Source organism: Pelophylax lessonae (assembly GCF_965119305.1).
Source record: "Pelophylax lessonae genome assembly, chromosome: 4".
NCBI classification, from domain to species: domain Eukaryota; kingdom Metazoa; phylum Chordata; class Amphibia; order Anura; family Ranidae; genus Pelophylax; species Pelophylax lessonae.
Window position 1 is genome coordinate 166400058 of NC_138771.1, and position 15168 is coordinate 166415225.

Here is a 15168-nt window from a genome sequence, read left to right on the forward strand (position 1 = left end):
GGAGCAGTCTAGCAGCACAGAGGAGTAACAGATTGGGTAAGTAAATCTTCTTCAAGGGTTGAGTCACACCTATGGATATAAAAGCCCTTTTGCTTTTCTGATCCTCTGCTCCCCTGGCAGACAATGCCCCCTATGCACCCATGGTGGGCTGCCCCTTAACATCATTACGTCAAGACCTTAGACTGCTGAAGCATATGGAAGAAGACATTGTGGGGAGCAGTCTAGCAGCACAGAGGAGTCACGGTTTGGGTAAGTAAATCTTCTTTATGGCTCAATTTACACCTATGCTTGTTGCTTTTGAGCATTTGAGCAGTGCTTTTTGGACACGCATTTTTTGGCACGTTTTTTAATGCGTTTTGCGGTTTTGATTTTTCTTTCCTTTTTTTTTTGGCCAATTTGCTGTTGGGCAGAATAAATAATACAAAACATGTCAAAAACACGTCAGAAACACAGGACTTGCTGTTTTAATCCATGCCCATTGAAGTCTATTACTTGCAAAACACTGCATTTTGCGGGAAAAAAGTCCCTGACCCTTTCCAAAAATGCAGAGGCACAAAAATGCATTAATGTGAACTTGTTCCATAGGAACACATGTTAAAAAAAAAAATGAAATGAGTTTCTTCAAAAAGCATGAAAAAACACATTAGTGTGAAAGGAGCCTTATATGACTCCTTGACCTAAACGAGTCATTTACCTTTGTAGTAGAGGAGTAACCCCACTGCAAAGGAGAATTTTCAAGTTTTCCCAGTGTTGGTCTTTAAGCAAATCAGAGCAGAAAATAGAATATTTATTGCCATATATCTGTATCAATAGATTTTTTTTTCATGAAGTTATTAAAACTGAAAGTGAAGGCAATCTTCCTTGTGTAATAAATCGCCATTCAGAGTTTCTAGCGGGATTCAGTTAGCGGCTTAGCCTCTGCAATTGCAGCACTTGAGAGCACAGTACTAAGAAACATACTCAGCAGGTTATTGATCCAGAGAGATATCTGATTGTCATTTCCTGGAGTCAGGAAGTCAGTTGCGCACTTGAGAAACAAAACTGGCAGCAGCTGCTTGGAAATAATTTGGCAGAATGCCTCCACTTCATTTCAGTATATTCTGCCTGCCTGTAACAGACTGAGCAGGCACACAAATCTTTTCATGCTTTTAATATACTTCAAAATCTGTAAATCTACGCTATAAACTGGGATAACAAAAATCTGTTGTAATCAGTCCTAAATTAACTAACACCGATGGAAATAGGATATTACGTTTAGCTATAAGAAAAGCACACTGAACCCATTGCTGGGGGAATAAGTATAGTAAAAGGTAAAACGCTATCATGTATAGCTTTCCTTCATTTTTAAATATATTACTAGCATTGTAAAATAAATACAATATATTTAAAAGTCAATAGACACTTTAAAATGTATTTTTGTTTATTTATTCAGCTAGATGCAGCAAGATATCTTAGGTGCTGAGCTAAGCGTTGACCCGTTTTTCTACATCTGGCAGTGTAACTTTTTTTGTTTTCATTCAATAAATTTTTATTGAGTTTTACATAAGAAAATATAGACAAAACAGATAAAACAAAAGATTGAAATATTCAACAGGTTCCAATGCATGTACACACTCATATAGTGAGAGCAACAGATGAATGGTGCAAAGGCAGACAATCAGAGTTATCAGGAATATCATACAATGTTCAAAGCATCACATGTTGTACAACGGTATATCATATGGTAGCAAGGTGGCATAACGTAGCATGATAAAGATAAAGTATACAACCGTGCTTGGATGTAGTGTGGGGGCAAGAAGCCCCTCCACCCCGGACCCAGAGCCCTAAGGAACAATGTCGCCAGGTCCGGTTTGAGGGAGCCGTCCCCCCACCACACGGGTCATTAGGAAGGTACAATTATTTCAAGAGAGCCTTAGCGCCTGATTCAGATAAGGCCAGCATTCCCAGGACTTTTGGAATTTTTTATATGACATATGGCAGTGTAACTTGTGCAGTTTAAATATTTATCTTATATATTTTGCTAATATTAATATATATATATATATATATATATATATATATATATATTACCCCCTTAACTTATACCTAAACAACTATATAAGAAATTAATAAAAATGCTTTGGTTGATTGCTTCTGATGGAATTTATAATAAAAAGATGCACAATAGTATCAATCTTTGTACTCCACTTTATTATCTTTGGTGACCTTAAAAAAACGTGCATATATAAATATATAAATTGTTGGCATATTGCTTGGAATGTTGCTATCAGTGGGCAAAATGTATTATATTACTATCTCATAGCAAAAAAAAAGAACATTTTAATACCTAATTAAAGTTAAAGTGTTATTAAACCCACAACAATAAAATCAGTCTGTAAATGCAGTAAATCATGCTGGTTATACTCACTGTGAAACCTAAGGGGTTAATCCTGCGCATTGTGTAAAAAGGCTGTTTGATCCTGTCTCCTCTAATCCTACCCTTCTTTTACTGTCCTCAATCCATCTTCTGATAGTACAGAGCCGTGGGGGGCACTCTGCACATGTTCAGTTGATTTGTTTGCTAGAGAGTTTTTTTTTCTTGGGGGGGAGGGGGGGCATGTGATCAGCACAGGGCAAACAGAGGATTAGGGATACTGGAGCCTCATAGGACAGTCAAAGAAGAATGGAAACTCCTCCTGCAAGTTTTAACCAGACACTGATAGAAGTCACAAGACTGCTATATACTGCTGATGAGAAAAGGTATTTAGCAGATTATTTTTATTAAAATAATTGCATTTAAATTGATCTGTGTACTGTGGGGGATCAATAGCTAATGGAGGGTCCTGGGTTTAGTAACACATTAAGATTGTAGTATGAATGCAGTATGTCTTCTGGATCCAGGATCCAGAAGAAAGACTACAATGATGTCTGCACAATGGAACTGTGTGTTGGTTCTAGATTACCATTCCACAGCACCTGGAAATGATGCTGATGACAAGGACAGCAGACTTAAGGCAGCCATACATGGATTGAAATTCAGCTGATTAAGCAGGGACCGTCCAATTTTTGTTCCATGTACGGGAACTGCGGTTGTACAGAGGTCGATCTACTGATACACTTCTGTACAGCTGCCTTGTTGGATTTTACCTGCTTGATCTTTGTTGCAGGCTATAGCCAGCAATGCTGATCAGTGTATTCTGATGGGGAGGATTTCCCCATCCACATTGAGTGTGTAGATGGGGGAATCAAGTCATTTTTTTTGTTCAAGCCACTAGTTGAACGAAAAAAAACAAAAACAAACTGAAATTTTTGGGCTGCCTTAGGTGAGCATAGGATTGCTTCAGAAGTTATTTAAAAACATGTGAGAGTGGAAGGGGGAAATGTTTTGCCTGGGAATGGGCTTTGAAGGACACCTGTCCTAGGAGAAATATGCAGGAAGTCATTGCTGACTTTTCATTCAGCAAGTGTTAGTTACCTGGCTATCAAGTTGACACTCTTGTTTCAATACCTGAGGCCACTGACCCAAAATGTGTATGTAGACAAGGAGCTTTGCAGGTTAGATTTTGACTTTCCTTTTACACTTACCTAACTCATAAACATTTCTCTCTATTTCCCTTTAGGTTTACAAAAGACGGTTGCAGGAAAACAAAGCCATTATCCACTAACCAAGAAAAATCATTAATATTTAAAGTGAATTCCTAGTTAAATTTTAATATCCTAAATTTGACTGGAAAGTTTCAATGCTGAATTAAAGTGACCCTACTACTAGATGAAAGACATTAAATTACAGGAAATCCTATAAAATAGGATGAATAATACACTGGAATTTCAGTTCAGTTTTGGGCACCAGTTCTTAAAAAAGATATCGGGGAACCGGAGAAAGTGCAGAGAAGGGCAACCAAACTGATAAGAGGCATGGAGGAGCTCAGCTAGGAAAAAAGATTAAAGGAACTGAGTTTATTCTCTCATGAGAAGAGGAGATTAAGGGGGATATGATCAACATGTATAAATACATAAGGGGTCCATATAGTGAACTTGGTGTTGAGTTGTTCACTTTTGGGTCAACACAGAGGACAAGGGGGCACTGTTTACCTCTAGAGAAAAATAGTTTTCATCTCCAAATAAGGAAAGGTTTCTTCACAATAAGAGCTGTGAAAATGTGTAATAGACTCCCTCCAGAGGTGGTTCTGGCCAGCTCACTAGATTGCTCTAAAAAAGGCCTGGATTCTTTCCTGGGTGTACATAATATAAGTGGGTACTAATATTTATAGGTAAAGTTGATCCAGTGAATATCAGATTGCCTCTCAGGGGATCAGGACGGAATTTTTTTTCCCCTGCTGTAGCAAATTGGATCATGCTTTGCTGATTTTTTTCGCCTTCCTCTGGATCAACTGCAGGTATAGGATTGTGTATATTGGATTGTATGGTTGGGTTTTCTTTACTGTTTTTTTTTTTATTGGTTGAGCCAGATGGACTTGTGTCTTTTATCAACCTGACTAACTATGTAATTGGCTTTCCCTGGTGTGCAACACTACAGGTAGGTTAAACTCCCGATCCCCCACTGAGTGCTATGGTGTCTCCTCAGCCACTACAATACTACTGTATCATGAAGTGACATAGCAGAAACTAGAGAATGCAAAGATGGATGACTTGCTCAGGAGTGTCCGATACCAGTGCTACAACTGTAGCATTGCAAGAGAGATTGCAAGGATTGGACTCACAGCATATCAAATAGGTCTGATTTAATCATCTCATTTTGTGGTGTATCTGTACATTTTAGCTTTAGGAACAGAGTCACTTCATAAGTGAGCACAAAATTTGTGTTGCTCCTTGAGAGTGAAAAGTCCTCTTCAAATGCATAAGCGACCAACAGGTGTTGAGGCAACCTATAAGCTTTATCCTGGTTGTTTCTTGCGATAAAAGCCTCTGTGTTGAACACATGGTAAACAGAATTTGTCACAAGTGTGTTTGATAACAGATAAGAGTTTATTGAAGTGACACTAGGTGGTTGTTGCATCAGCATGCTTTTACTCTGTATGTGAACAGAGATCATTGTCTTGGGGAAAAACAAGCAAGTTGCTGAGCCCTAAAAAGCATGCAAAAGGATCTGCTATGATGATTGGTACCACTCACCCAGCAAGAATTGGGAGCGCCCATGAGAGGTTAGCAGCCTACTAGATTTTGATGAAAGACAAGTGGGATTAAATATTCATGCAAAAAATTGTGGAAATGAATTGCAGCATAAAGCCTAGAACACACTAATAGTTTTTTTTTTTTTGTTCAACCCAGAGGGTTGAAAGAAAAAAACCTGACAGTTTAGGTTGGAGCCACTGTAATACCAATTTGATGTAACAATTTGATAAGTTAGTGCAGCAATCTCTCCTACTGTGCTATTGTGTTCTGATAGGGAGATGGCCCCCTGCCAGAACACTCCAATCATCACTCTCAGCCATTGACTGTTCGGGAGTTGGTCAGCAGACCTTTTCCAGTCATGGCCCCTCCGGTGGCAATATACCCGGACTAAATTTTGGCCAGTTTCTATTCAACAGGCTGATGTCGCCCAACATTTGGCCCATGTGTACTAAGCCTAATTTGTACTAAAAACCTACTTTAACAATGCAGGTGAGAGTGGAAAAGCTCTTTTGAGTACCTGGCTGGGACAAGTACAAAGGGCCAAATACATGCTTAGACACTGCTGATTCTATTGATCACTTTATATAGAATATGGCCAAAATCCTAGACTAGGTTAAGGCCAGTGCATAAAGTGCATATTGTTTACTGACTGCTGAGTTTGAAACTCTTTCAAGTTGCTACAGGTCTGCACAATTTATTAACCAATTCCCGCGAATCGATGTACTTGTACATCGGCTCAGAGAAGTGGTTGTACCGGGATGATGCCTGCAGCTGCAGGCATCATCCCGGTACCGTTTTTTAGAGCCAGCAGTCGGCTTTCAGAAGATAACAGCCAATGCATCTCAGGAGCCGCTTGGCTCCCCCCACCCGCTGCCTTCCACAGCTCTGCCTGGGTCTCCTAATAGGAGACCCAAGCAACCAGCCGGCAGAGTCCCTTACATTCAGGTTTGATTGGGTCATTGATGTATTAACCCGGAAGCGGCGTCATGAGGCCACTTCCGGTTTACTCGGTTGTTAACGGTGCCCAGTTTAATAAAACTGTCAGTATTCAAAATGCAGATTTCAGCATTTTGAATACTTTGAAGTGCAGTGGAGGGGTCGGGGGTCTTTTAGATTCCATGTTTACATTTCTTGTGACAGCAATAAAAGTGATCAGATTTATTTAATTTTTTTTAAAAACAGTGCAAAAAATAAAAAATTGTATAAAATAAATATAATTTTTTTTTTAAAAGCGCCCCCGTCGCCGTGAGGAGCTTGCGCATGAAAGAAAATGCATACTTAAGTTGCGCCTGCAAATGAAAACGATGTTCAGACCACACATGTGAGGTATCACCGCGATCACCAGAGTGAGCGCAATAATTCTAAAAAGACCTTTGCTGTAACTCTTAACTGGTAACTGTTAAAAAATTTAAAAACATTGCCTATGGAGATTTTTAAGTACCGTAGTTTGTCACCATTCCACAAGTGTGCGCAATTTTAAACCGTAACATGTTAGGTATCTGCTTACTCGGCGTGACATCATCTTTCACAATATACAAAAAATGCAGTGAAATGTATTATTTCCCAAAAAATAGCTTTTGAAAGATTGCTGCGCAAATACCGCGTGACAAAATATATTTATACATTACATATAAATAATATTATAATATATTGCAATAACCGCCATTTTATTCTCCAGAGTCTTTGCTATAAAAATATATATAATGTTTGGGGGTTCTAAGTAATTTTCTAGCTAAAAATACTGATTTTAACTTGTAAACAACATGTGTCAGAAATAGGCTTGGTCCTTAAGTGGTTAAAAGCATATGCTGTGTCTGATTCATGTAAACAACATACCCTGTGCAACAAAAACCTGCTCTATTATAATTATTTTACACAGCAATGACAAATTAAGTGATTGTGATAGAACATAGCTGCCTATTTGTCAATGGCTTCACCATAATAAGCCCAGTATGACCTGCCATATTTATAAGCCTGTCACATGGCATACATTTTTTATGAGAACTATTGACTCCTGATAACAGATTACATGATTGAATGCAGCAATAAAAAAAAAACAACTTGCTTGTATTATCAGTGGAACTTACTTGGCTTTAAGAGTTTCTTCCTGAAAATTCCATGATGTATCTTCCACCAGCTGAAGCTCTCGTAAGACCCGTCCAGGTTTATAAGCAGCATTAATTACCATACTGAGGACCTGCCAGAAAAATATACTATATTAGTATCTGTACAATTGTTAAGTTTAAATAAAAAATAGAGAATTGTCCAAGTATATTTTTATCAGGAAGAATAAAAGCCTAAATCCTGCATTTTTTTAAGTCTTGAATAGAGAGGAAGATTTTAAAAATGTCTGTCCCTTCAATGCCTGATAAAGAAATAGGGGCTCAGTTATCACTGGGACATGAAAGCACCGGCAACAATAAAAACATTTTCAGAATGTTTTTATTCTAAACCCTTCATCACTGAAAATGGGTTTTATGTCTGTGTCCCAATTGTAGTTACGAGAGGAACTCTCCCCAATTGGGAGAAAGATGGCAATAAAAAGGTACAAAGTCTTTAACCCTGGCCTAAAATGAACTAAAAAGTTCTGGCTGAAGTTGGGAGTGGAGGGTAAGTGTACCCAACATGGATAGATTTCCTGAGCCTAGATAATTAAATACATCTTTTTTATTTTTATTTTTATTTTTTTACTATAGATCTATGTTAGTCCTAAGCATTGTTTACATTTACTTGATGCTGACTGATTCACTACCTCTGCTGGAAATATGTTCCATGCAGTTTTAAATTCGTTTGCTGTTTGTTCAGAATATGTAAATACTTAAATTTGCATAGACTGGTCAAAAGAGCATTAAAAACTATTTATTTTTGAAAAAATATGTGGCCTGCTATTGATTTTGAAGATTCTTGTTTCCTTGCGATGGCAGAGATCCAAAAGCTTCCATTCTTCTGACTAACTCTGACATTGCTTTCTGCAAGCTTGTTCTAGTTCAGTGATGACTAGTGACTAAGAGAGTATTGAGGTCAGAAATAAACAGAAAATGAATATTTTCAGGAGGTGGTCAGGAATTGTAGATTCCATATGTCTCTCAGCAATGGTTTGAGTAGTTGTATAAACTGGTGCCTCACCTTCTGTGACCAAGCAGACTAGAATAGATTTAGGCTGGCCATACACCATACAATTTTCTTATTCAATTTCCTTTAGATTTACCTTCAACATTGTAGTGCAAGGGCCTGCCTGATTGCATACAAATTGAAAGTGTTCAGGTTTGAACTTATATTATATGGTTTTGGTAAATCTAAAGGAAAGTTGAACAAGAAAATTGTATAGTGTATGGCCAGCCTAAAGTTAAGTACAAACAATCAAGGCCAATCCATTCTTCCATTGGTCAGCATCAACCATTTTACCCTCATATTTGCACCATGAACCCCTACATATTAGTGCTTCTTACCTTTCAATATTGCTGCTCTAATTTATCAGTGCAGTCTTGTACAATCCCAGTTTCAGCACAATTATAGAAAGCCCATAGAGTGCGTGCTGGGGAAACCCCAACATTTTTGGGGTGCAGGGATAGTTTTGTTAGAGAATAACAGTAACAAGTATAGTTCCACACAGCACCAGCATACAAACTATATATCATGTGTTCATAGAATACTGCAAATTCCAGGAACTATCTGTACAGCCCATCAATTCCTATTTATATTTCAAAATCACTACTCAATAGCACAATGCCCCTATTGCTTCCACTTTCTACAACAGCACTATTTTTCTTAATAAAAAAAAAAAAATATATACATTAAAAAGCTATTCCAGGCAACAAGTGAAAACAATTCCAGTGGGAATGTACTAAAAAAGTAAATAAGAGCGGTAATATGAAATAGGAGTTTATATGAGAAACATTGGATATACCTATACCCCTTTCTCAGTTTTCATTTATTCTACTTTCTATACAAGAATGATGTGAAAAATACAAACTCCACTGGTTATTCTATTTCAGTAAAAGGCAGGTGTTCCCAATGGTTAATGCTCTCAACACATGCCATTATGTGTTACTCCAGGCTGACCATAGGCAAATGTACTGTATTACCAAAAGCATTGGGGCACCTGCCTTTACACACACATGAACTTAATTGGCATCCCAGTCTTAGTCTGTAAGGTTCAATATTGAGTTGGCCCACACTTTGCCGCTCTAACAGCTTCATTGCTTCAACTCTTCTGAGAAGGCTGTCCACGAGGTTTAGGAGTGTGTCTATGGGAATGTTTGACTATTCTTTCAGAAGCACATTTGTGAGGTCAGGCAATGTTCTGGGCGAGAAGGCCTGGCTCACAGTCTCCGCTCTAATTCATCCAAATGTGTTCTATCAGGTTGAGGTCAAGACTCTGTGCAGGCCAGTCACGTTCCTCCACCCCAAACTCGCTCATTCATGTCTTTATGGACCTTGCTTTGTGCACTGGTCCAAATAATTTGGTGGAGGGGGGATTATGGAGTGGGGTTGTTTTTCGGAGGTTGAGCTTGGCCCCATAGTTCCAATGAAGATAAATCTTAAAGTGTCAGCATGCCAAGACATTTTGGACAATTTCATGCTCCCAACTTTGTGAGAACAGTTTGGGGATGGCCCTCCCAGTTCCAACATGACTGCACACCAGTGCACAAATAAGGTCCATAAAGACATGGATGAGTGAGTTTGGGGAGGAGGAACTGACCTCAACCTGATAGAACACCTTTGGGATGAATTAGAGTGGAGACTGCGAGCCAGGCATTCTCTTCCACATCAGTGCCTGGCCTCACAAATGTGTTTCTGGAAGAATGGTCAAACATTCCCATAGACACACTCTGAAACCTTGTGGACAGCCTTCCCAGAAGAGTTGAAGCTGTTATAGCTGCAAAGGATGGTCCAACGCAGTATTGAACCCTACAGACTAAGACTGGGATACCATACAAGTTCATGTGCGTGTAAAGGCAGTTGTGCCAAAACTTTTGGTAATATGGTGTATTTCTACACAGACCCCTACAAATGTAATTCATGCTCTATAGCAATTCACAATTGAAAGCCTGAAAAATGGAACAGGAAGGCTTTACCCCCAATATCCACCTCAATGTTTTAAGTTTGATCAGACTGTGTATTTAGGCTTTATACAACATTAAATGTATAATATTCATTAGAATTATTCAACAGCAGTGTAAAATTAGAGCTATAAAGATCTATAATAATGTGCCTGTTGTAAAATGAACACAGGACCCCAAAGTTGTTGGACTGCATTGCTAACCGCTTAACCACTGTGCATTATTTAGCTATCATACTCCAAATATCTCATAGTGAGGAGGACAAGTTTAAAACTAGGGATGAGTAGAATCAGGAAAATATAATCAAAGCAGAAACTCTAAGTTTTGCTTATTAACCTGCTTACATGGATCAAAATTCGTCCAGTTCAACGGGGATCAGATGAGTTTCAATCCATGTATGAGCAGGGTGCTTTGTACAGAAGTTGATCTACCGATTGACTTCTGTACAACTGCCCTGTTGGAAAATTTCCACTCAATCAACGCTGTCGGTTATAGCCGTAGTGCTGATCAGTGTATAGTGATGGCAGGGAAGTCTCCCCATTGTCAGAACACGATAGCTTAGTGGGGAAGATTCCCCCATCCACCTCAAATGTGTGGATGAGGGAATCGAGTCTTTGTTTTTTTCATTCAACTCGCTGGTTAAACAGAAAAAAAAAAAAAAACAACCTATAGGCTGTCTTTCAGAAAATGAATTGAAAAAAAAATCTATTTTTTTTTCTTTACTTAGAGGGTTTATTCCGGGTAGTTTTGTTTTTTCTTTTTTTGCATGCTTGATTGTTGTTTGTGTACTGTTCATTTTTTTTTATGTACTTTTTGATTTTGATTTTATTTTATTGTATCTGCTATCTTCTTTTTTCTATGAAAAAGTAAGATAACAAGGGGTCATTTTTGTGGCATAAGAACAGGTCCAGGATGGTTTAAAGCAGCTTCAATAACCATCAGGAGCTATTTAAAGCACATCACACTCCAAAATCATCAAAACTGCCTTCCCCATTGACTCCAATGGCAAATGTTCGCTGTGATCTATTGATTTTTTTGAAGAAATTTCAGGGAAATTTAAAAATGTTTGTGCTCATCACTAATTGCGTAAATAGTAATAAATGAACTGTGCTCACCCCTAATTCAAACACACTCTTATTTATTTCTGCCATTCAGCAAACGGTATTTTTTTTTTATTATTTAAGAGATTTTTTTCCACCTTCATCTTAAAGATAAGTGAAAAAAAAATATTTTAATTGTAATGTTTATTGCCAGATAAACTGCAGTGTGTGTTACCAGTGTATAAAAAAAACCTTTCTCATGTAAGAAATAATAATGCTGGGTTATCAGTTTCTTCTCTCTAGTCAGTAAGAGAAGCAGTATGTTAAAACAGCCTGTTCTACCCTAAAGCCAGATCTACTTTAAAGGTCACTAATCTCTTTTCTGTCATGCAGTGTTCAAGTTGAACACACTAAGCATGTGGAGTTTTAGTTGTAAGGTAAACTAATCAATTATATGGGCAAATACGTACAGCTCCATTTTTGCAGATGGATTGTCCTTGGTAATTTAATAAACATAGAAAAATATCATAAATATTTTATAAGTAACTCTTTGCTGAAGGGCATATATTGCCGGGGTCTGTGTAAAAATCCTTGCCTTTGGTCTGCCCAGAGAAACGTATAATGGCATTGAGAACACGTGCTTTTTGTAAAATAGAATGACTAGCAGAATTTATATTCTTTACATCATTCATGTATAGGAAATGAAGTATAAAAACTGAGAAAGGGGCATAGATAAATGCAATTATCAAAGGATCCTGCGAGCTACTAACTACCAACACTATTTCAATCAAGCCAGCTGCAAGCACTAATCACCATCTCATAGTAAAGTGCATAGTGCCATAATAAAACAAACCTTAGTGCTGCGCTAAATAATATCATATAAAACAATCAAAAATGATGAATAATAACAACTGCTAAAACCTCAGTTGTGACAAGGGTGTGCTATAGTATAAATAACATGTGATTTATAATACTTGTGATATCATCAGATGCTTCTTTAAAAACATAAAGTCCACAACTATGCAAATTTTGTGATGATACTCCCCGCCACCGACATCCATGTTGTACAGGGTGCTCACTCTTTCTTCTCATTTCGTGCAGTTAAATGAACACATCCATGTGTCACCACGATGAGTGCTCCCCCCTTTATAGTTGGGTTCTCACCTCAAATGATGTGACCTTGCACCTAAGCTCGGTCTAAGAACACCTTTTTGCCTCTCCCCGGCCTGGGGTTGAGCATCCAGTTAGCCCCAATACGTACTGCTTGTCTTCTCACTCCACTCCTCCACAGTACCGTTGCAATGCCACATACAAAGAAAGAATTCTATAGTGCTTATACCCTTAAAAGCATATCTTTATTAAGCTCTTGCCAACCACCCACTGTAGTATTACTGCGGCAGGGCTACTCGGCTGCGCAAAATCACGTAGAACTATGTGATTTCGTGCACGAGGTCTCGGCAAGGCGCGCACTCCCACTGTGCTTAGACACAGCGGGAGGCAGGCTGCGGAAGGAGCGGCGGCGATTGCCGCCGGTCTCCCGCGATCGTCAGATAAACTAACAGAAGACCCGCCTGCTTATGTAAACAAAGCAGGCGAGTCTTCTGTCAGACAGGCAGGGAGAGATCAGGAATTTCAAATAAGCTGAAACTCCTGATTTCTCTATGTCTGTCATAGAGCCCTCCCCCCACAGTCAGCAAGCATATTTAGGCACACATTAACCCCATTTGATCACCCCCAGTATTAACCCCTTCCCTGCCAGTGTAATTTATACAGTAACAGTGCATATTATTTAGCACTGATTACTGTATTAATGTCACTGGTCCCCAAAAAGTGTCAAAAATGTCAGTTAGGGGCCCGATCTGTCGCAGTCCCACTAAAAAATGCTGATCGCCTCCATCACTAAAAAAAAACAAAAAAATAAATAAAAATTCCAAAATCTATCCCTTAGTTTGTAAACGCTATAACTTTTGCTCAAACCAATTAAAATACGCTTATTAGGATTTTTTTTTTTTTACCAAAGATATGTAGCAGAATACAAATTGGCCTAAACTGATAAAAAAAACTTTGATTTTTTAAAATTTTCTTATTGGGAATATTTTATAGCAGAAAGTAAACAATATTTTTTTAAAAAATTGTCGCTCTTCTTTTGTTTCTAGTGCAACATCTAAAAAGTGCAGAGGTGATCAAATACCACCAAAAGGACAAGAAAAAAAGGACGTCAATTGTATTTGGGTACAGCGCCGCACGATCGCGCAATTTTTCAATTTTTAGTTAAAGTAACGCAGTGTCGAATCGCAAAAAATGGCCTGGTCGTTAAGGGGGTAAAACCTTCCAGAGCTGAAGTGGTTAAAAACAATAGTGTGGGTACTCACATTTTGCCGGTGCTTCCAGCGCACCAGTCTAAACATACAAAATATCCTCCAACAGCAGCTTCATTCGTGCTTGCAAGCCGTCAGTCTACACTCGGGAGCTGGTTCTGCCTAGCCGCCGGGTGCCGTCACTGACCTTGCCCCTTCCCATGTTTTTAAAGAAGGATCTGATTATATCACAAGTATTAATAATTCACATGTTATTTATAGTATAGCACACACTTGTCACAACTGAGGTTTTAGCAAATGTTATTATTCATTTATTTTAGATTGTTTTATATCAGGCATCACTAAATGGCGGACCGCGGTCCGGATCCGGACCCAGTTAATGTCTCATCCAGACCCCTGCGGTCCCACCCTTTAGAGTCGTTATGCCCACAGCCATCACCACTGCCATTCTCACAGAGCCAACAGCTGGAGGCAGGACAGCTATAGACGGGGGGCTACCCAAGTTAACAAGCAGGTGATTGGTTGCGAGGATACAGGGAGGTCATCACAAACATGCGATTCGGACCTCTGCTGGAAGAATATTTTACTGACTGGACCTTTGTAAATTTTAATTCAATACCCGTTTTATATGATATTATTTAGCGCAACACTAAGGATTGTTTTATTATAGAAAAATCCAATGTATCTAATATAAACTCATACTTCATGTTAACGCTCCATAGTACATGTCCTCTGGAAGCTCCTGACTCACAAGAGAGATGTAAAAGAGTGATAGGAGAAAAAAAAATGTGTTTTTTTATTTATTTATATTTAAAAAAATGTATAACATTTTTTTTTTTATATAGACCTATATTTGTCCCAAGCTTGTATGGATCCACTTACGGTTGACTTATTCACTACCTCTGCTGGAAGTCTATTTCAACATCAGCTACTTTTTTGGTAAAGTAATAATTTCTAAGATTAGTTTTGAATTTTCCTCCTGCTAGTTTAAGGTCACGCCCCTGTGTTCTTTATCTTAGCTTCATATACAGGTTGGTCTAATTAGTAGAGACCATTTCCTAACCAATGTGACTATTTACCCTTCAAAGTGAATGTTCGATTAGTTTAGGGAATCATCCATTTACGTGCAAGGGAAAATCTTGTGTTTTTAATTGCATATTTTTTGAGCATTCAAACCTTATCTACTAAGCTTCAAACTCAACATCCACTTTGTGAACAGCATCTACATTTTGGTAAATCAACCCTCCAATATTGTTTCTGCCCCATATACCTTGCTTGAGACATGTCAAGTGGACTGTGTCTCTTCAGATATATCAAGAGCAAGCGTCAACAGGCTTTTGTTCATGGCAAAATTGATTCCCTTCTCAAAAAAAGTCAAAAGTAATATAGAAACAGTTTGTAGATTGATGCATATCTAAAGAAGGTCAACTACACCTATGAGTGAACTCCGAATGGACTAAAAAAAAAAGGTTTCGAACACATGGGCTGAAGTTGGCCAAAATTGGTTGGTTTGGCAAAAACCAGCTGACTTTCAGCCCATGTGTATAGCTCCTCATCCAACAGAGGATGGTCTCGCGACTGGCTTCTGTCAAAAGAGCATACCGGAAAATCATCATCCAATTAGCGCTCCCAGCC

At 38.4% G+C, this 15168-nt stretch overlaps 1 protein-coding gene across 3 annotated transcripts in view; it reads right to left on the minus strand.

The window, feature by feature from the left end:
- Window positions 1-15168, minus strand: part of SFMBT2 (Scm like with four mbt domains 2) — a 315888-nt gene that overhangs the window by 23379 nt on the left and 277341 nt on the right. For all 3 annotated transcript variants that reach the window (XM_082254953.1, XM_082254954.1, XM_082254952.1), the window contains one exon: window positions 7200-7309. In XM_082254953.1, coding sequence (XP_082111079.1) covers window positions 7200-7309 — 110 coding nt within the window. The remainder of the gene's footprint in view (window positions 1-7199; window positions 7310-15168) is intronic.